This window comes from Catharus ustulatus, chromosome 3, assembly GCF_009819885.2.
Source record: "Catharus ustulatus isolate bCatUst1 chromosome 3, bCatUst1.pri.v2, whole genome shotgun sequence".
Taxonomy (NCBI): Eukaryota; Metazoa; Chordata; class Aves; order Passeriformes; family Turdidae; genus Catharus; species Catharus ustulatus.
In genome coordinates this window covers 21812173-21832043 of record NC_046223.1, presented here as the reverse complement: position 1 = coordinate 21832043, position 19871 = coordinate 21812173, and the positions used below count along the sequence as shown (strand labels likewise).

At 40.8% G+C, this 19871-nt stretch overlaps 1 protein-coding gene across 5 annotated transcripts in view; it reads right to left on the bottom strand.

Annotated features, from left to right (window-relative positions):
* The window catches only part of ESRRG (estrogen related receptor gamma), a 369900-nt gene that overhangs the window by 341381 nt on the left and 8648 nt on the right, over positions 1 to 19871 (bottom strand). Inside the window, exon 1 of one of the 5 annotated variants that reach the window (XM_033054597.2) lies at positions 18563 to 18787. The exons of the other annotated variants lie outside the window; for them this stretch is intronic. Within the exon in view, the coding sequence (XP_032910488.1) occupies positions 18563 to 18660 (98 nt within the window). The 5' untranslated portion in view covers positions 18661 to 18787. Of the gene's footprint in view, positions 1 to 18562; positions 18788 to 19871 lie in introns of those variants that run through there. 5 annotated transcript variants of the gene reach the window in all.

Below are 19871 nucleotides of genomic sequence, written 5' to 3'. Positions count from 1 at the left end.
CTTCCACTAGACCAGGCTGCTCTAAGCACCATCCAACCAGGCCTTGAAAACTGCAAGGGTTGAAGCATCCAGTTTCTCTTGGCAACCAGTTCCATCATCCTCACAGTAAAACATTTCTCCCTAATATCTCATCTAAACCTGCCCTCTGTCAGTTCAAAGCCATTTTCCCTTGTCCTACCATTATACCCTGCTAAAAGAATGCCCCTGTTCATTCTTACAGGTCACCTTCAGGTACTGAAGACTATAAAATCTCCTCAGGGCTTTCTCTTCTCCAGGCTAGACAATCCCAACTTCTCTCTACACAGAAGTGCTTCAGTCCTAGGAGCATCTTTGTGGCCTCCTCCAGACTCACTCTAATGGATCCTCCCATGCTGGGGACTCAAGAGCTGGATGCAGCACTCACCAGAGCAGAGGAGAGCAGGAGAATCCCCTCCCTCAACCTGCTCGCCGTGCTGCTTCTGTTGTAGCCCAAGATATGGTGGCTTTCTGGGATGCAAGAGCACATGGATGGGTTTTATTGAGCTTCTCATCAACTAACCTGCAACTGCTTCTCTCTTAAGCTATTCCTTGTCTTTTAAAGCCAATTTCTTTCTGTTTTTTTTTTTTTTTTAATTTTTTGGTGTGTGTGACACAAGTAAGAGATGGAGAAGCCACTTTGGTGAAGGGACCACAGTAATTAGGAACAAAGTGATGGCACATCTTACCTGCAGCTGGTGGCCTCTACCCCTCTTTTCCTAGGCTTGGGTACCTCAGCCTCCCCTTTCCTGGCCAGTGCTGTGAGAGCTCCCTCTCCTGTTCCAGTTTAACCAATGTTAGACCTTGTCCTACTGGAAGCATGGCCTGAGTGAACAGAGCAGGTTCTAAGAGAGTCTCAGCAAACCAGGTTTCCTGCTACAAACTGACATCAGATTCATTCCCTGAGGGGGGAATAGTATAAACTTCCAACCAAAACCTATGAAAATTTACTTCTTCATTAAACATAGATTTATATTCACATGCCCAAGTTGATATAGATACTATGGATATTGTATATATACAATATAGACACATATATACCCACATGTGTATGGGGACACACACACACATAGCATTGCAAATCTTTAATGCTACTAACCTCACTGCTATTTTAATTCCAAGCAAGGATAAAAATCATTAGTTTCTACATGCCCATCTAAACTTCTGAATGTACCCGTACTGGACTCACCTAGAAAAACATTTTTTCCTAAATTAATACATACTGGAGGTGTGTTTGCAAGTCTAAAAAACCAGGCTTTTCACTCACTGGGTACATAAATATTTTAATTAACAATAAATATGTATTTATAGGATTCTGCATCAAAGTCTAGATCAGATAGGACAATTAACCCATTACAGTTTTCTAAGATATTAGATGAAAAAAAAATACATTTAGGAAATGCATAATCGGACTTCAGCATTTGAGTGGCAAAATAATCTCAGATAGTGCTTTATTTCTAATATTTTCTGCATGCTCAAAATGAAAGCATGAAGAGCTGCGCAATTGCATATATCTTCTACCAAAAATAGCTGAAAAATACTATAGAAGAGTGCCTGCTGGGTTGGTTATAAAAGTAAAGTATAATCCATTAACTGCTAATTAGAAGCATCAGAAGCAGGCTTTGCTGCAATAAGAGCTGGCCCCTAAGTAGATGTTTCTGTAACCATTTAAAGGCACAGGGTTTCTCCAGTTGCTGAGAATGGAGCTTGGATGGTTTCAGCATAAAGGCCATGTGAAAAGAGACTATGGCACTTGGCCATGTTACCCAGCTGTTTTCTAAATATGATGACAGGTGCCATTTTTTCCATTTGATCGTGGAACGTAATACATCTTCAAACAAATTTTCCCCAACTAGTCTGGTGCAGTTACATTTCAGAGATTCAAATATAAGAATGTTTGCCTTTTTTCTCTGACAGACACATATTGCAGAGCCTTTGGCAGATATTTCATTATCAGCCTTTTTCTCAGAGCTGAGTTTTTATTTATTATTTTGCTTTTTACTGCCATTGTAGGAGGGAAAGAATAAGCACTTGGGCAAAGGATTTAATTCTGAAGGCATTAAAAAAAGGCGGGGGGGGAGAGCTACTATTTATAATTAGACAATAAATTTGACTTAAATAAGGAAGAATCCTCTTCCTCTCTGTTCACTACTTCCTAAAGGATGGGAAATACTGCCATAATTTCTTCTCTTCTTTATCTGACTAGCTATCTGGTCAAACTGAGCTCCTTCCCTGCCACTGAAAGGCCAAACAGGTCTTTTGATCCATTTGCCTATGAAAAGGTCTTAAAGGGTTGGCAAAATAAAAGGTGAAGCCAGAAGAAATCCCAGTACTCCAGCTCCCTGCAGAACTACCCAGGACACAGAAAGCAGCAATTATGGACATGAACAACAAAGAGATGATGCCTTGAAATGTCCCACAGTCTCCAAACCCCAGCCATGCTGCATGTGGAGCCAAAGGGAGCTCAGCTTCCTCCAGGGCTGGAGTGGCCTCGAGCAGTGCAAGAGGACAGGATACAAGTCAGGCTGCACAACTCCAAAAACTCAGGAAAAAACCAAGCAGATAACTAACTTCCTGTGTTAAAAAAGGGATGTAGCTAGCACAAGGGGAAATAGTTCAGATCAATGCTTTGGGCTTTTCATCTCCACGGATCGATCACTAGTAAAGATAGGAAAAAAATTTGTGTGGGGCAGGAAATGAGGGCATTCAGCTTTTTTCTTTCTGCCCTATTTTCATCTACAACACAGAAGAAACTAATTTCTTTTAAAATGTAGAAATAGGGGCATCCATTAAGGAAAATTAAGATGGTAACAAATCCTTTTAGAAAGGCAAACATCTAAGAAACAATAAAAATAAGATTACAGTAGAAACAATAAAATCAAACTTAGTTTAAACCAATGTCTTAAATATTTGTTAACCCTGGCAGAAGCTCTTACAAAGCAGATGAGTATATCTGTTTTCATTCTGTATGTAAGAAAACAACCATAAAATGCCCCAAAGCCACGGAGGGAGTCAAAGACATGATTAGTAGTTCAGAAGTTATCTGATTCGGGTCACATGGTGTTCCAAAAACCATACCTAAATATAGCATGCAAGAGATCCGCACAAAGAGCAATCCCATGATGGGAGCACACTAAACTCTCCATAAAATTAATTAGGGTTATTTTGAGGCAACCAAAGGAAAGCAAGAAGGGAAAAAAAAAAATCAATCCTTGCCCTGCCCAGTTCTGCAAGAGCAGATGTCTCTGGTATGAACAAGCCTCAGTGTGCAGCCCAGGCACTCAGGGAGACAATTCCTGGGGGAAACCCCACACAACACCAATGTGGAAGATGGGTGGGGGGCACAGTGTGGCTATATTAAGAAGTACAGCTCACTGGGGAAGAGGATAACCCTGTTAGCAAGGGGACCATCAGGAAGCCAATACTTGAATTCTTCTGTTGCTGTTAACAGCATCCTTCTACATCTTTCTACAGAAACAAAACTACCTTTTTGGAAAGTGAAGGTCCATGTAAACAATACCCTTGGCACAGACCAAGACTCTGTGAAAAAACAAATGCTTCCCAAGGTAGAATAGAAAGCAAATTTCCCATAGGAAGCTGTTACCCCTGAAATTCTCCATTAGCTTTGCCCCTTGACAGGGAGGAGAATTTTCTCACACAGCCTAAAGAGAGACTTTTAACAGCCTTCCCTAAGTGTAGGCTTAAGGAACAGCCTGATGGAAAAGCCTGCAGAGCCTCAAAAGGCAGCGGGAGCAGGAGAAAGGGAGGAGTGTTCCTCAGGTCTTTTGAGCTTCTTTTGGTCCCTCTCTGATAAGTGGGCACATTTTTTCCTATGTTTCCTGAACACTGAATTGCCACGTGGCTTCTGACCTCTGCTGACCTACAAGCTGATTTCAGCCAGCTGGCCTAGTTCACATTTTCCCTATAAAACCTATTTCTAAAAACTAAAAAACGCTGCTGGTGAATGCCACAGCAAAGGTTTTAGGATGACCACAACCATCAATTTACTTGGGTGTCACCTTTGTTCCTAAGTACCAGGGGGAACACGATTCAAGCACACCCCAAGCACTAGAACGCGCAGGATGCACTGATGTTACCTTGAAGACCTGGGCAAAGCTGAAGCAGGGGCTACAGAGAGCAGGACAAAGTGCAGGACAAAGCTGAGAAGAGGCAGGCTTGTGAAGAGTGCTGCTGTCAGCAGGTAGAAAGCAGGCTCTTGAGCCCAGACCACGGAGCAGGTGCTCCAGAAGGCAGGTAACAAAACAGAGTGAGCGTGGGACACAAACTGCAAATTTCGGCTCCAACGCTTCAGGCCATTAGCAGGTGCTTCAGGCAGTCATCCAAATCAAAGTAAGAAAGTGGAAAGAGCCAAATGCTGGTTAAAGAGGTTTGCTAACATGAAAATCCCAGCACGGGCAGTTAAAACACTTCCCCATTGTGGGAGCAGGCTAATAAGAAGAAAAGAATCAAACAAAAAGCATATGAAATTTTTGTAAAAACGGCTGTGTTGGGGATTTTACTATCCTGTACTTGAGCCCCGAGATGCAAATGTTGGCTGGGATGCTGAGATCAGCAGTTATATGTCCTCAGGTGGTTAGAGACAAGACAGAAAAGAGCTGGCATTTGGGGGAAATAGAGGGCCCATTTGACAATGCTTCACTTGAGCGTAAGAGGGTTTCCCCTATGGGTATTGTCCCAAAGAAAGCTCCAGGCAAGTTTAGAATGGTTCATTACTTGTCACATCTAGAAGGTGAGTCAGTTAATGATTACACTGACTCCCTTTTGACTTCAGCTTTATGCGTTTTCAATCTGAAAACTGTGCTCTCATCAAGTCAAACACCACAAACAGAAATACGGAGGGTGTTTGCTTTTCAGACGCTCACGGCACAACTGTAGTTATTTTATTTGTCAGGATTTTCCTGGCACTTTGAAAATCATATTTTTGGTGGCTAATACACAGCATTTGCAACCTATGTTCAGGGTGTGTCACTTTTTTATAATAACCTACAGTTTGGAGACCTGGCACTTGCTTTAGTGGGATTAATCTCCAAAGGGCCCAATACCGGGGCCTTGAAAGGATCTTTGTAAAATCCAAATATCTACTTCCTCAAGGGTTAATTCCCAGCATCTCCTCAACCTGGAACAGCATTTCCTGGTTTAATTAACTTTACACAGACATAAGAAATAGAACTGGCTACTCCAAACATTCGTTGGTTCAGGCTAACTATACTGACCAGTGATAGTATATTTTAATCAGATGGTCACTTGAACATTATTGGTAAAGTTCTCCTCACCGAGGCTTGCATCCCTTGCCAGAGGCTAGCAGGCTTGACAGAAGGAGAGACACAAATTCCTTTTATCAGAGTAACATGAGTCAATATGTGGAAAGATACTTCCATCTGCTCTGTGTTTCTGGTGACATGACATTACCGTATAATTTGGTATACGTTTATAACAGCACAGATAAAACAAGATGGCTCAGCTACTATCATTTATGTTCCACATGTATGGGGAGTTCTCTCAAGCCATTTTCTACAGGAGTGGCTAAGACTCACTAGGGAAATTCTGAGGGAAAAAACATGTTGCTGTTTATTTCAGAGAGTTAATGGCACAGACAAACAACTATGGTGCACTTCCAAAAAATAAACACATTCTTGTTCTCAAACTGCTCTCCAAGGAGATGCATTTGGTGAGGTACAGGAATCACCAAAGGAACCTGCTGCATCCAGCAACTTGCAGACACAAAACCTACTAAACACAACCCGTGAGTAGAGTAACCTGTGCTGTTTCTGCATTAATTTTGTGTCCCTGTATGTTACCAGATCCCTGGGACTTTCATGGTCTGTGGGCAGCAAATCGGCTGAGCCAAAAGGGAAGGTTCCACCTGACTAGGCCAGGAGGAGCTATATTAAGCTTGTCTCAGCTGGAGGTCATTCTGCATATTTTGAAGGCTACTTTCTTGGTAGCTGGTCAAGCAACCAGTGACCAGAAATTAAGAACCTAATCCGTGTAACATCCATAATACTCAGAACACTTCTGAAGTCCAGACCCTACGTATATGAAGTTCCTAATACCCAAAATGTTTGATCATAGCCATTTCTCTCCAGGCCAAGCAGGCTCTTGGGTTCGTTAGTCAGTTCCTTCATGTCTTATTTCTAGTAGGCTGCTGGTAGCCCTGCAGCCAAGAATTCATTTTCACAATTCCAAAACATTTTTTGATACTTCCTGACCAAATGGCTTTGCAGTAGAAATTGGTTTCTGTCACCATCTGTTGTTCCATAGTTCGGAAGGGCTAACATTTTCCTTCAAGAGGGAAAAAGTTGGGGAGGATGCATGGCCAATACGAATGGAATAGATATTCTTTTCCTTACTGTCACTTTATAGGGAAGGCTTGGCCTATTTCTCAGCAGCTGTGAAATTGTCATCAGCAGGATTCTTTACAAAGCTTGGTGGCATATGGAATATATTGCTCACTTCTTAATACTGTAAAAACAACCTTGCTGCATAACTGAGCTAGGCAAAGAAAGCAGGTGCCTGATAAAAAAAATTCCATCATGCATCAAGCCTCTAAAGACATTGTAGAAACTCTAGACAAGGATATTTTGGAGACAAGTATGGGTTTTAATAAACTAAATAATATTTTACAGAAGCTTTAGAGGTGGGACAGTCCCTTAAAAATGAGCAGGTGAAATCACTGTGCCACAGGATGACATTCTGCCATTCACAAAAACAATATTCATAGTCCACACTGAAGGGAAGTGTCAACCCCTGCTTTGTAAGACATTAAAAGCTGATGCAAGGGTCCCATCTCCATTTCTGATGTGGTAAGAGACTATCTACCATCAGTTTTAGCCCATCTCTTTTTGTCAGAGCCTGGCCTTATTTTTACAGCTTCTTAACCAAGAAGTAAATTAAACAAAATGACAACAACAACAACAATAATAATAATTATTATTGAAATAGTCCATGGCACTCTGGTAACCATACAAACTGAATTGCAAACATGGGGTTAGAATTGCAGTAGTTTAGGTTCTCACTACAGGAGGCACCCAAAGAACAAAGGGTAAATAAGCTTGTTGAATATGCTGGTCTTCAAGCAGTCAAGAACATTGGGGAAAAAAGCATGAAAATAAGACAAAGTGTCAGAAAAGGGATGCTGATGTGCTGCAGTTATGTGCTCACTGCTGTACACTCGTCAGTGAATGTCCACTCAGCCACCCCTGCACATACACACACATACATTCACAGTCATCTGTGCCCTGCTGCACCTAGAATGGCCCCAGCAGGTGAAACCAAAGGGCCACTTAGGCTGATTGGCTTGTCCAGGCCCATGGCAAGCAGCAGATGCTTAGTGAAGGTCATGGAGCAGGAGTATAGTGACAATTCCCCAGACTACTCTTCCCAACATCCATCTATTTGTGGCTCAGAGACTTCCTTTAACAAAATACATACAATTTTTCCAGATTACTGATCTGCTTTTAGAAATCTTCACTTGCAGTTACAGATGATTACTCAGAGCAAGGTTCTCCAGCTACATTGCATGTTTCTTGTACTAAGTGAGCTATTACATGTCGATATGGAAAAATCCAGCCTGCTGCCCTCATCCCAGAGGGAAGGGCAAACTGAGTATTTGGGCAGCCCGTGCTGCCTGAGCTGCTGTACAGGTCTTCTGTGCATAGTTCAGATAGAAAAGAGGTCTGCTGCAGCCATGACATGGCACAGCAGGAAAAGTCCCCCTGTGATGGTGGAAGTTGGGAAATCCTATCCTACAGGTTATGATTTTGAGCTGCACATAAACCATTAAAGCCATAAATACAGATCTGTCATCTCTGGGGCTCTGAAGCTACCCTTGGATCTCCTGTCACTGTTTAGATAAGTGGCCTTTTAGCAAAGCAGGACAGGGAGCACATTGCTGGGCACTGAAGAAGTACCAACTCCATGGACAATCACGGGACAGCACACACCTGTCACTTCCCCACAGTAACACACCAAGAGGATCATCACTCTTCCAGAGGCATCCAAAAAACCAGCTCCTGTTCACGGTTCAATATGTTTGCTATTTATGCACCTCCTCATTGCTCAAGTAACTACTGTATTCTTTACCACCCAATAAAATTAAGAAAAAAAGAGATGCCAAATAGGAGTGCAGTATGCAAGAACAAAAGACTCTACTAGCAGTTTCTCACTCTATTCATGTAATACACAAACCAAAAATAATACAGACTAAAGCCTACTATCTACCTAAGCAGGCTTAAATAATATTTATCTCTTTCTATCATCCAGAAATCTCAAAATACTTCACAAAGGTGTGCAGATTGGGAAGAGCCAGAATGCAAGCTACTCCTAGGCATTTGCTCTTTCCATTAGACTGCATTACTACCTCCAAGCATGAGCACAATTCCCTTGCAGCTGGCATGGAGAGATGCATATGTGAATTAAAGGAATAGTTTTTCCTTCATTTCCTATGCACTGATTGCTTTTAATACATTGTTTCAGGCATTCCGTGTACAAAAGCAACAGCTTACCATGCACCTATGTTACTATGTAACTATACTACATATGCAAGTAATACTTCACTCAAGATGCAGTCCTCCTTTCAGTTACAGTAGGAATATAGTCAATAATCAAGCCATAAATGCCTCTTCTCAAAACCTTGATACAAGAAAAAAAATAGGTTTAACAATCACCAAGAGACAATGAAAAATATTATGATAGAGGAAACAAAGATAAAACCAAGAAGAGTTTCATAGAAATAGGGAAAAGTCAATACCTTCCTCCAAAAGAGACAAGCTTGCAGAAATTATCACAGGAGGAGTGTTTCATAACAAAATTCAAATGCCAACATGGAGCAGAAATATTTGGAAAGCTTGAAATCTTACTTTCAGCATGACCTGTCAAAATCAGCATGGGGAGCAAAGCCAGTTGATAAAACATTCCTATGTTAACCTGCATTCTCAAATCAGAAAGCTTCTGTCAACAAGTTCTGCTCTTTGCTGCAAAAGTGGGAATCCACAGTAACACCTCAAAAGGCTGAGGATGGATTTTAGATTTACACCTATGAAACCGCATTGATGATTTTAAAATATTTGTTGAACAACTTTTATTTCAATGCCTATGGGCTTCTGATGAAGGGCTGTAACTAATAGAAACGGCATATCAAAACAAACACTCGTCAAAGCTTTTTTACTTGGTTGGGGTGCTTTAAGGTTGGCAGTGAAAATACTATTGTTCAGACGCTCAACCCCCCCACCCAAAAAAAAAAAAAAAAAAAAAAAAGAGAAAAAAAAAGGAAAAAAACTACCAAAATTTTATCTCCAGTTCTCTCCAGTTAGAACTGATGGTGCTTGTGTAAACTCGGTTCAGGGAAGACATAAATAGCATCTTTTTAAGCTAATGATTTTCACCACAGGCCATCCAAAACAGGTGTTAAGAGTGGCCCTGAAACAGATCCCATCTGTGTTCACCTAAGTTAGCTTATTTTTGTTTTGCTCCATTTTAATGTATGTATACATCCTGTGTTTTCAGCTTGTCTTTTCAGCCCACTCCCGTCCTCCGCACTCCCAATCTGTCAGCCAGACTCCAGGGACACGAATTAAAAATGACCACGTTTAAAAACTATACCTCCCTGCGTAACAGACTACAGAAGCAGAAAGACTAAAAAGCTGAAAAGTTCCCCACAGTCTTTGCCTATTAAATCCCACTGGCCAACAGCAGGCCATGTTTTAGTGTCAAAGAACAGGGCACAGGCTTGCGTTTCTGTGTGATGGAAGAGCTGGAGTACTCCTGCCTCTTTGTATTTCACATCACACTGTTTGTGGAGAAAGTTGACAACACTGGGATGCTCAAAAACACCCTGTACTATTACACAGAGGAAGCAAGATGCTTGCTGAGAAATAGTTCTGACACCAGAACACAGTTGATTCAGTACAAGTGATAAAAGCTTATTTTTGATTGGCTTTGATTAAATCCTAAGCAGATTTCCTTAAAAATCATTTTACACCCATCCCATTAGTCTGCATCATTCTCCATCTTACAATATTTTCCACCATGAAACAGAAAGAAGTAAGTTTCTGTTCATCAGATCAGCAAAGAGGTAGGCAGAGTCCTTGAAAAGACTAATGCAAGAAAGTAGAAGGAAGGATTCAGTCAACTGGCAACCAAACAGAAGCCTTCTGATATTTCCCACTGAGAAGTAACAGGATCTGGGCTATAGATATGTTTGTCAAACATATCTATAGCAGAGATAATTAAGTTAGTGCAGCAAACTAGGTGCATGCTTTGAAGTGTTCATGTAGTTGCTATACTGACTTTTCTTTCACCTGGTAGGTTAAGCTTACCATCTCACACTTATTTGCAGACTCATGACCTACCCTCTGTCCTCATTATCACTTAGTTTCTGATAGCAGAACATCTTGGAAATGATATTCAAAGGTTTTGTTATAAATAAAGGAGACTAAGAGAAGCCTAGAGACTTCTGTCACCAAGGAATAACTGCCTGAAATTTCTTACGACTCCTTTCTGCCAAGGAATTCACATAACTTTACAAACTAACAAATATTCTTCTAAGGGAGGTATGGCTATTTTTTCCTTTTTCAAGGTCTCTTGTGTTTAGCATCCAAAACCTTGATCCCCAGCTTCCTGTAACTGGAAAAAAAAAAAATGGGGAAACAGACAACATTCTTGCCTTCCTTTGTAAAAAGCCCCAAGGATGTTTCAATTTCTACACTGGTATCACTCAGAATAACAGCATCAAAATGCAAAAAAGAAAGTTTTAAGCCCCCTGTCTTTGGCAGTAATTTTTTATTCCACAGTATTATCAGCAGTGATACCTTACCTGTAAAGATCAAACCTAACGTGATGGTGAGGATTCTGCTGGGGCTTCTGTCACTGGCAAGAGCAGCAGCCAAGTGTGCAGAACCTACAGTGACCTCCAGACTGATTCCCACCAATCTCAGTGAAGCCAAGACAGCTTGGGAAGTGATTTCATATCCAAAGATCTTCTACATCCTTCTACAAATCAGAGTTCTCTGCTGTCTGTTCTTCACCCAACTCAGTAGGGGGTCTATCAACAGTCCCTGTTTTTCTGCATTAGGTTTCTAAGGCAACAAAATATTATTACCTTTATTTAAGCCAATGTATTTCTAACTAGGATAGGACCCTGCACACACAACGCAGGTTCCAGACAGCAACTTGTAGCCCAATAGACTGGATTGGGACATGCACTCCTGAATTTCTCTCCACTCACAAGTAACTGGCATTTACCTCTGAGCAAGAGACACAATTATGATAAAGACAGCATATGCCCTTGTGCCTCCTCTATTATACAAGTCCTATTTATTTTGTCAGAGACATTGAGTATTCATGGATCAGAGAAATCCCAGATCTGACATGAGCACCATTGACAGGGCAAGACACTGCTGTAACTGTCCTTGTAGTGTCCATCCTGTGGGAACACATGGTTTTGGTTTTCCAGTAACATCAGACAGATGCATTCATTTTAACCTATTCATCTAGCAAAAAAGAAAAATGTTCTCTCACTGCACTTGGTTGTGCCTTTGCCTTTATTTCCAAGTTATTCCATAGTTATGGTTATTGTCCCCAGTATTTCATTTCTCAGGACAATAATAGGCTGGCTGAAATCATATCTCCATGTTATATGAGGGTAAAAAATCTCACCTGGAGTAGTCTACCTGTACCCATTAAACAACCCATAAAACTACCTTGGAAGAGTCAAGCAACAGACTTGCCTCTGATACCTCAGTTTGTTTTCAAAAGAAAAAGCAAACAAACAAGACTCTAAAGCTTGCCCTGAAGGTAGGAGCCCTTGGTTTTCTGAGGGCTCTAAGCCCATCTCAGGAGCAGCACCTCACGCACAATGCCCACGGCCCAACAGGCAGCCAAGGACCCCAGGCACGGAGCCGCTATTGGTGTTGGGAAGCAATGGTGAGCAAGGAGACCAAACTTCCTCCTACATGCAAACTCGAGATTCCATTTTCTGCAAGGTTACCCCCAATGATTACAATGTTCTGTAATTTACCCTTAAAGGCCAGTCACGATGGGATCCACCAGAATCGATCCATTATCTTTTACCTCCGCACACACCCCATGTGTGCCTTTCATAAGTAATATGGTTTACCAGATGAATGCTGGCAGTATTTTCCACTAATTGCAAGAGTTACTAAACTGAACCTTCACTAAAATTAAGTTGACTATTAAAAGCTCAATGAGTAACCCAGCAAACGGAAGCACTGTGCATAGGATTTAGCAAGCATGTCAGTGATCTGGCAACCACCAAGGCACAATACTTGCTGAACTTCCTATACCTAAAATTGGTTCCATACAATAGTCATATGTTCGTGATGTACGATGAACTAATGCTCACAATGTTTGGGTGCACTAAAATGCCAAAATAAATGTATAATAATTCAAGCATGCTTTTCTGAAAACACAAAGTGAGAGGATTGAAAGTTACAGGTTAATTTACAACATATACTCTCCATTAAAATAACAGATCTCCACGTATCAGTTTTAAAAATACATTAATAATATCCTTAGCTATTAAGGTGTCATTATCATAGACAGTTATAAAATTTACCTACCTGTATATAAACACTTCTAGGCTTTTTAAGGAACACACACTGCACTTGTTATTACATGTTAAGTTTAGTCATTGCATAAAAGGCTTTTCATTATTGCAGTTTCTACATTTACAAATACATCTTTCTTGTGCATTTATAATTTCTAGGCTATACTTCTATACAAATATGTTCTACATTCTGTATTTCTGTTTTCAGGATTGTACACATCCATCAATCAAAGCAGCAAGAAATAAGATTGCATGCAGTCTCGCTATCTTTGACAAACTAAAAAACTAGGGATTCCCTGAGAAGAATTTTCTCTCTCAGGGAAAAAAAAAAAGAAAGAAGTAAGAGAAGAGAAAAAGAAAAATATTCCTATCTAATAATGTGGATAAAAGGTATTTTGTCACAAAAAAGACAGAATGATTCAGGAGAAATTCTAGGAGATTTCCTAAATATCATCCTCATTAAAAAGAAAAAAAACCAGTATTTTAAAGAGGAGGTGGTCAAAGTGAACATATGCAGTTACGTGAAAGAGTTAAAACTATTGATGAAAGACTATTTGCTGATAAGGATGCATCTATTTGAAACAGGATAGCATTTGGGACTACTTGAACAAAAGTCTACAGAAAACTGATAAATCAAGGAACTGAGCAGGATTTAAAGAAACAACACACATGGCTGAGAGCACATGAAATGCCATGAGTACAGCTGAGAAATAAGTGATGGCACAGGACCACTTACTCTGCTACTAACAAGACATTCGCTTTGGCCTCTGCAGAGCGAGACAGCTATCAATCCTGCCACAGCTCCAGAAATGCTTGAGACTGAAGCCCTAAGAAAAGTGGTTATTATTTCTGGGTGTGCACATGGAACACCCCAATAAGTCTGGCTTTCAAAACACAAAATATCCACCATGCATCACAGTCAGGTGAAACGCTAAGCGACTTGCAGAAAAGAGCTCTTCCTCCAAATACTGCTGTTATGAAACACCAAGGCCTGGATTCTCCAAGAAAACCTCTGGGAGCAATGCTAATTTCACATCCCAGCATCCAGCTTTCAGGAGCTGTGCCTGTGCCATGGAGCCCTCAGCCCCGCTAGTCAGTCCTGTGCCACCCAACTCAGGAGCAGCCATCGCCAAGCAAGAACATCCCAAGGCTGCCAGAGGAGAAGGCCAAGGCCACACTCATCTGGAGCCCCACTTCATCTCTAGGACCTCCATTTTTAAGTAGCAATACTCCAATATTTTCATTTTGGTACCTTTTTCAAGGTTCCCAGGCTGCTCCTGAAAGAAACCTGCTGGAGGGTCCTTTCCTTCAAGGACACAGCTGGAGAAAGTGAGAGGTATCACACACAGAAATCCACCATTTTGCAACAAGAGTTTGCACTTTCTGAAGTCTGCTGGGATGTGAGGGGAAAGATGGGAGCAGAGAGGCTCAACCTTGTCAGGATGGAAGTGCTTGAGAACATCCAAAGCAGATCTTTGGCCACCTGGGAAAGCTGGATATTGAAAACGTAGGCACTCACACAGGTTAGGCAACTTCTAAGGTTAGGTGGCAGTTCAGTGGGGATATTGAGGATCTCAGTTTGGGCTTTCAATGCCTAAATCCCACTTAAGTCCCACTTAAGGCATCTAATCCTTTTGTGGATCTGGGCCTAAAGCCTTGCCAGGAAGGAGAGAGTCTATGCATGCAAAAGCTGATGGTCAGTGACAGTCTGGTTCTGTTAAAACTAAATTACACAGAGAACGACCTTATTTTGTACAAAGGAATAATGCAGAATAATCAAAGATGTGTTCTAGTCACAGAAAGTTAATGGAAAGTTAATGCAGCTGATAGAGATCACAGTCCTGTCTTTTGACCCTACGACAGTTATGCTGACCTGGATAACATTATAACCCATAAATCATGGGTCTTCAATAGCTTGTGGGAAGAAGCACATTTGGAAATGTTCAGAAGACAAAATTACTACAGAAGTCCTCAAAAAAACACCTTGCTTACCCATACCAGCTAAGGGGTACAACTTGAAAGGAGCAGAAATTTATAAAACACTGTAATGTTTACAAAGAGTTAATAATTCAAAGAACAATATTCTGTTATTCAGTGACCAACTAGTTTGCCATGCTCCATGGAATTAAGTAGTTTCAGTCCAGTTTCTAATAGCCAGGAATCCATCTGGCAAAAGTTACCGATTTATTTCTCACTTACCTGCAGTGCTGTTGGCTGTCTCAACCCTGAAGAAAAGTGTGAGTGGATGTGGATAACAGCTTACCCTACATTCCCCACACCTTACATCTCTATATCACAAATCCATTTTTAACTTTTTAAAGGTGCCTGTACTTACCCCCCTTTAATTTAGTTGAAAGGACTGCGAATATGATATTTTCATATACAAACTACCTTATTGATAAAAGTGATCTTGGCATAAGAGTAGAATAGAATTTCAACAGTAAAATACAACTTAATTTTACTATTCTATATTACTGTTATTACAAAACAGATAAAATTATTTATTATTAATTTCTTTAATGGTAAATATTTCTGCCAGATCCGAGGTAGGCACTGCCACATTTAACTGACTGCAATCGCTGAGATTCCTCTATGGTTAAAACACTGAGGGCTCCATTTTGGGGATTCAAATACATCTTCCCAGAGCTCTGCTTCAAATGAAAATTCTCCTGCAGCTGCCCACCAACCAGCATCTGGCCTTTATAAACCATGAGAGAAACAAAGGAACCTGCTTCCCAGTCCTTCCTATCATCTGCAGATGGGCAAAGAGTTCTGGAAGCTCATTCACTAACTCCTGCAAATTTTGCGTTACAAAATCAGTATTTAATGCACAATGCAGGTGAGTAGAATAAGCACGTATGTCACAGATCGTAAAGGTGCCAAATACACTTTAAGCAGAGGAAAATTGCCCATTCTCCCAGCCACTGAAGTCCATGGAGTCATGGGGCACACTCCTTCCTTCCTGAGCACTGCATGATCCTCTCCAGACTGAAACCTGGTTTCCTCTGGCAGGTTCAGTGCTTGATAAAGCCCCCACCTGGTTTTAAGGGGGTGAAGGAATTACTGATGCTTTGTAATCAGCTCATGGTAAGGAGGCCAGTGTGGTTTCCCTGATTTCCTTGGATATTGGTCCGGAGTCTCACTGTGCTTTCACCTGCATTTTACTTTCGGTTCTGGATTCTTTCCAGGATAAAGACGCAAAGTCAAGTTGGTATCTTTCCTGTCCAGCCACCTCCTTCCTTTTGGTAAAATGTTAATATACTGACAGCTCTGATATACAGGATGATGCCAACACTTAACATTGACAAAGTCAAAAACAGAAAATATTTTGCAATTTGGCATTTCCCCCCTGCCCCCCCCCCTTCCCCCAAATATTCCTGTTTAAATGCTTTCCCTTTAATTCTCAAAAGTATTTCTTTTCAATAGAAGTCAGTCTATTTTTGCCTGCTGTTAATCTATGTATAAACTAAATCTCACCTCCCCGACTCACACAAGCAATTGCCCCCTTGGTCTGGCAAGGCAGCTCAGAAAAACAGGGAAAGCACTATTTGTCCTGTATCTATCTGTGCACTTTAGTGGCAACCCATGCTTGGCTGAAACTGGTCAGCTGTAAGAGACTGACGAGAATTGTTTGAAATACTTCTGGTTGAAAAATATATACATCAAAATTACCGGTAAAACAACACAGATGTATGTGACACGTATGAAATACAGAAATAACCTAGAAAAATAAAAATAACCAAAGTGCCAGCCCAGGACTCTCACAATCTAAGTTCTCCAAATTATATAAATGTCACAAAATATAAATGCACAAAACAGTAAGTCAGTACGCTGCAAGGCGACAGTATTCTGTCTACAGAACATTAAGGGTTAATTTTCTTGAGGAAGTTTGGGGGCCATGAAAGTCGTGAATTTAAATTCACACCAATTTGAAACGTTATATTAAATAGCGCACAAAGTTAATTTTGCTCGCATTTCTTCCTGGCTACTACTCCTATTCCAGGCTCCTGCTTACAAAGGACAGGCACATCAAGGAAGTAGCACCCAGGAAAAAAATTAGGGGAACAACATTAGTGGAATTCAGTAGGCTTGGGGGAAAGACCCATTTATGCAGAGAAAGTGCTTAAGCAGGGACTTTGGTGCCTGTGTCTATGCGTACGTAGAGAGGTTTGGTGAGCGCATGCCCAGGCAAGGAGGATTTGGTTATGGTTAGAATTTGTGAGTGACAGCCATGTGACAGCTGGGAGTCAGCAAAGATTTTGTAGGGATGGAAATTCCTGAGACAAGACACACGACTGCTCATGCGATCTGCATGTGCCTATCATCATGCTATAAAATAATAGCTGACACCATGGTTTACCAGTTTTCCAAAAGAGAGACTATACATTAGGAAAAGGATTTGAGGCACATTGGGTGAGAAATTAAAGTCATAACATTTAAAAACAAAGGGATAAATATAATTTCTTTTCATGTTATTGAAACGAGCAAACAAAAACCTCCAGTCAAACCACACACCACCAGTAAAACTTACATTTCCATTATTTACCTTTAGTGACAGGTTATTATTTCCTTAGAATATATTTTTTTCCTAATAACTTATCTTATCCTACAAACATACTTAATTTTAGTATGGAATAATCCCACTGATTACTCCCATACTGTAGCTATTCCTACACTTTCAGGATCAGGGCCTAAGCCACAATGTACAATTAGGCAGAGGCTTTTCCAAAGAACTGTTTCATTTGCCCTTCTGGAGGTCTTACACGGACGTGAAGCCAGTGGAGATGTGCATTTAAATCAAACCTGAAAACCGAAATACTTTCCCTTTAACACTGAATTCAAGCCAATACAGTATCACATGACCTTTACCGTAATTTCTATTAAAATAATTTCATGTCTGGTTGCTTCTGCTATCCTGGCTCATTTGTATTGTTTACAACAAGTCATTGCTCTCGACAGTTAGTGGTGGCTGAATCCATGGTTACCAGTTTTTACATTCACTGGTTAAATGGAATGCAGCTCTTCAGTGGGGTTTCATGGAGAAAGCTCTTAAGAAACCACAATCCAGCTATCAATCAGGCTAACCTGGGAGAAATTAATCTGATAAACAGAAGTATCGCTGTGTATGAAAAATTTATTGAAAGGGAGCTCAAGGCATTTAATAGCTGCAGTTGCCAAAGTGGGCACGTTTGGGTCAGACTCAGAACAGGGAAGACTTGGGTTATGAGGTCTATGTCTGACATTCATCCATGTTGTGCCTCCTCTGGCGCTCACTGCTAATACAACTATGCTGTTCAAGGCTTTAAAAAAAATAAAAATCTCAAACACTTATTTCACCAGAAATGTGCTCAGAATATAAATAGTGCTTAAATACAGGTTTAACCAGACTGCAGTCCCGGCAAAGTAACTTAAACAGACACAGACAAGATAGTAAAACACAAAATAGACAGCCTTGAGTAGAATCCAATTAAGACAAAAAACACCCCAAACAGAGCAACATTGTTAACGACTAAATTAAGCCTGCAAACAAATATATTTTATTGCCACCTAAGAACAATACGGACTAATTCCGTTTGCCTTGTTATTTATAGTTTAGCGTAGGGTGGGGTTGCCAAAATCAAAGAGCAAAGCAGAAACTTATTTGCAAGATGGACCCCCAAATCCTTTAAAAATGCCTAAAAACATAAGAAAAGTTCTTTACAGTTTGATGGCTACAATATTTGTCCCACAAGCTACATGACAGCAACAAATAGTTAAATCAAACATATTACTACTAGCTCATCTACTGCAAAGTCACTGTATCAGAAGCCCGAATTGATTTGTTTCCTTAGAACAAATTGAAAATGAATGTAACATAACATCCGAAAAAAGAAATCCCTCCTGCCCTGCTAATCGGCTATCGTATAATGGTTGATTGCAGTTTTGCACCGTGCTATTGTTGCCTATATCATACATACTTACAGGTTCTGGGTTCTTCCAAGAGTTTGGTGCAGTTTCAAGGACAAATGTCTTAAGGAAGTCTTTCTACTGTGCAGCAGTGATCCTAGCTCTGATCTCATTACATGAGCAAAGTGCTACAGCTGACAATATAAAGGAAACTTCCTGCGTGAAGAAGAAATCTTGGAAAGTCTCAGGGTTAAAAAGGCTGCTTAAATGTGCTGCTTGATTTGCTCCCTAGTTGTGTATACACAGTAGCAGCTGATCTCTGTTTGCAGCCCTGCAGAAAGAAACCTTTGCTGAAAACCAATGGCATCACATTTCAGAGGAGCTACTGCCAGGCTCTGGAGAGCAAAGCAACCCTTGACAACTTCACCCAGTTCAAACCACCAGCGTTTGCTGCATGTCCTACAGGACTCTTGAAATTGTATATATACTGTATTATTGTTATTAATGCCACTCTGAAATCCTGCATCCCAGGCAGCCGTGATACATGCAGAAGTCTCCCTCGCTGTAATAGGAGGTGCTGACTGTGTCAGGACTGTGAACTGCAGAATTCGCCACAATATCTTTTGCTTTGTCTTCATTGTGGCATTTGCAGATGAGAAGCTGTTAGCTGCACTCAAAGGCATTTTCTGCCTTAGAATTTCTAAATTAAGTGCAACAGGCATCCTGTTTATCCTAAATTAATCCTGAGACTGCCCTGCATCAGTCACGCACTCCTCAGTGCTTTTTTTTTCTGATACAGAGCACAAATCAAAAGATTTCAGGTGTGGGAAATGGTTCATTCTTTTCATTTAGTATTTTATCTAGAGTCAGATCTAGCCTGGTCCCTGCTGGACTAAAACCACGGAGCACAACATCCCAAATTCTGCAAAGTTTGGTATTCTGGCCAAAGTTTCAGTGTGGCTCTAAATATGTTAGTGCAGCCTTAGCTCCTGCCTTGGCCCTCCAGAACCAAACCAGGGATGGGCAGAACCTGCACCAGCTTCTGCAGTTCTTACTGCTGTCCAAACAAACTAGCAAGACCAGAAAAGCAACACTTAAAAAGAATACATCTGCTAGAACTATTTCACTCATAATTAGGAAGCAATACACCAAGCACAGCCTCACATTTGATGTTAAAGAATTATCAATAATTAATTCAGATGTAGTTGTTTCACCATTTAGCCCAGGGTGATTCTCCAAAGAGCAACTGGGACCACACATTCCCCTGGCACTCAGTCAGAGCATGACCATAGAGCCTGTATGCTGCTTCCCAAACAGGACCTACTTCTCTCTCCAGGACAGCCAGAAAAGCTCAGAAACAAAATCTAGAAGAATGTCTTTTAAA